The 2,578-nt window shown below is 40.8% G+C and overlaps 1 protein-coding gene across 1 annotated transcript; it reads left to right on the top strand.

Annotated features, from left to right (window-relative positions):
• Positions 1-1,586: 1,586 nt before the first annotated feature.
• On the top strand, positions 1,587-2,578 carry LOC108724776 (histone-lysine N-methyltransferase SETMAR-like). The gene is given in 2 exon segments (XM_018451389.1): positions 1,587-2,021; positions 2,024-2,578. Coding segments are annotated over 2 exon segments (990 nt in total).

Genomic DNA, 2,578 nt, shown 5'->3' with positions numbered 1-2,578 from the left:
TTCACCCAGCGCAAAACTGCTAATGAATATCGGCCCTAAATATCAGTCCACGGGGATCCAGCGAGGGTTCGTCGATGTTCGTCGGTGCATATGTCCGTATATTACGGGGGTTTACACACCCCGGTTCCCCTCGTGGTAACTTCGCACGAGGGCTCACCCCTCTCGCCCGTACATGTACATGGTCACGCTCGTTTGTCCTGTGTTAATTCGTCGTCTTTCTCTACCTTGCAGCTTTCGTATAGCTCGTTCAGTTCGTATCTCCCCTTCTCTTCCCGTATTCGTGCCCTCGTGATGAAAACTTACCGCGCGACACCGTATGTCCGCTCCCATCATCCCGGAGTCAAGACGGGAGCACGACATCCCCTCGTATGAAAATCTAATCGCGAATCCGGCGGAAATTCCCGGCTCTTGCTGCAAATCCTTCCGGGAGTTGAGAGACGTCGACGGTTCACGAAAATTACACGCGCAAAGCTACTTGCAAGCACGAAAGAAACAACCGTGAACGTTCGGTACGTCAGGCAAGAGTTTTTTATTTTTTATAAGATATGCAACAGTTTAATTAAATTTTTATTGCAATATATAATCTTTGTTATATATAGATGAATTCTTTATTATATGGATAGTTATTTTGAGTTTCAAGTATTTGACGAATGACGTGTTTTGAAAATAATTTTGTACATTCTGCTATGATCTTTTAGAATATTGAAGAGTGTGACGAAAGAAAATATCTGACCAAAAACTGTAATCCGGATTAACGATAACATTTCAATTGTTTATACGATACAGTGACCTAATGAGCCGATAATCACAACGGGGGTAGCAGAGGGAATGATATTCGGATGCATGATTTGACGAAAGCTTTGTTTCTGTCGCGAACACGCAAAAGCAACTGTTTTTGTACGGTGAATTCAACCGCAGTCTTGCTATGATCAATGACACACGAAGGTTTAATCGATCTGCCATGCCATTGTTGGCCGGAATTTCTCACGCGAGGATCCATCGATCTTCGCGGATTTAAATCGCGTACACAAATGAGGACCGCGTGGTCGATTAGATAAATGACGGCGATTCAGAGAAGGCTTTATACATATACGTCGACACATTAATACATTGTTGTTGTTGTTGTTTATTGTCATTTCGAAATCCATCGCATCACGATGATTTTCGAAATTATTTTACAGCGACACATATACCGAATTTTTGCACATGTAAACATAAAAAAAGATTAAAAATTAAAATATTTATTAAATTTTTTCAAATATTTTTATATTGATTTTTTGCAAATATCTTACTATATATATTATACTCTATTATATACATAGTATTATATATATTATATATATAGTATTGTATATATATACGTTGTAATATGTACATAACACATATTGTATATAGTATAGTATATTATACGAGGGCAAATCAATAAGTACCCGTGTTTGAAGACAAGTGACGTTGTTGATGCAAGTTAGCATTACCATTGTGTACTACCATCTTTCAAATGATGCCATACAAAATTTCAGAGTGATTCATGCAATAGTTTTGATTTGACAGCAATTCGTAGTGAGAGTTTGATGTTTTCCGATACAATGAAAAAAGAACAATATCGATCCGTAATTCGCTTTTTATTTTTGGGTGGAAAAACGTGCGAAGAAATAAAAACGAAGTTGAATGCCGTTTATGGGAATCCTTCACCATCTATGACAATCGTCAGATATTGGTTCAACGAATTCAAACGTGGTCATTCGTCTGTTTTTGATGATGAGCGCCCAGGCCGTCCGGTAGACGTGATTACTGAGGAAATCATTGAAAAAGTCCACGACATGATTCTCGCTGATCGCCGAACGAAAGTGCGTGAAGTAACAAAGGCCATAGGCGTGTCGTATGGAATGGCATTCAATATTTTGCATGATAATTTAGGAATGAAAAAGCTGTCGGCCCGATGGGTGTCGCGATTGCTCACGGTGGACAACAAGCGAATGCGGCTATCAATTTTAAAGCAATGTTTGGAGCTGTTCAAGTGCTGTTCAATTCGAAGGAGTTTTTGCGTCGAGTAGTAACCGTTGATGAAACATGGATTCATTACTACACACCGGAGACCAAGGTACAGTCAAAACAGTGGATTTCATCTGGCGAACATGCTCCGAAGAAGGCCAAGATGGTCCCATCGGCCGGAAAAGTGATGGCCACTGTTTTTTGGAATGCGCAAGACGTAATCTTCATCGACTACATGGGGAAAAGCAAAACTATCACGGGGCAGTACTATGCTGACTTATTGGGCCGATTCGATGTTGAATTGAAGAAAAAACGCCCCCATTTGGCGAAAAAAAAAGTGTCGTTCCATCAGGACAATGCACCGTCTCACTCCTCCGCAGTCACCACAGCCAAATTGGTCGAATTGCGGTACGAATTGCTGCCGCATCCACCGTACTCTCCGGATTTGACCCCCTGCGATTTCTTCTTGTTTCCAAACTTGAAAAAATGGCTCGGTGGAAAAAGATTCACGTCGAATGAGGAGGTCATTGCCGAACAGAGGCCTATTTTGCAGAGTTCGACAAATCGTATTTTTCGGAGAGGTTAA

This window comes from Mycetomoellerius zeteki, unplaced genomic scaffold (assembly GCF_001594055.1).
Source record: "Mycetomoellerius zeteki isolate Tzet28-1 unplaced genomic scaffold, Tzet1.0 scaffold310, whole genome shotgun sequence".
NCBI classification, from domain to species: Eukaryota; Metazoa; Arthropoda; class Insecta; order Hymenoptera; family Formicidae; genus Mycetomoellerius; species Mycetomoellerius zeteki.
This window is presented reverse-complemented; position numbering and strand designations above follow the sequence as displayed.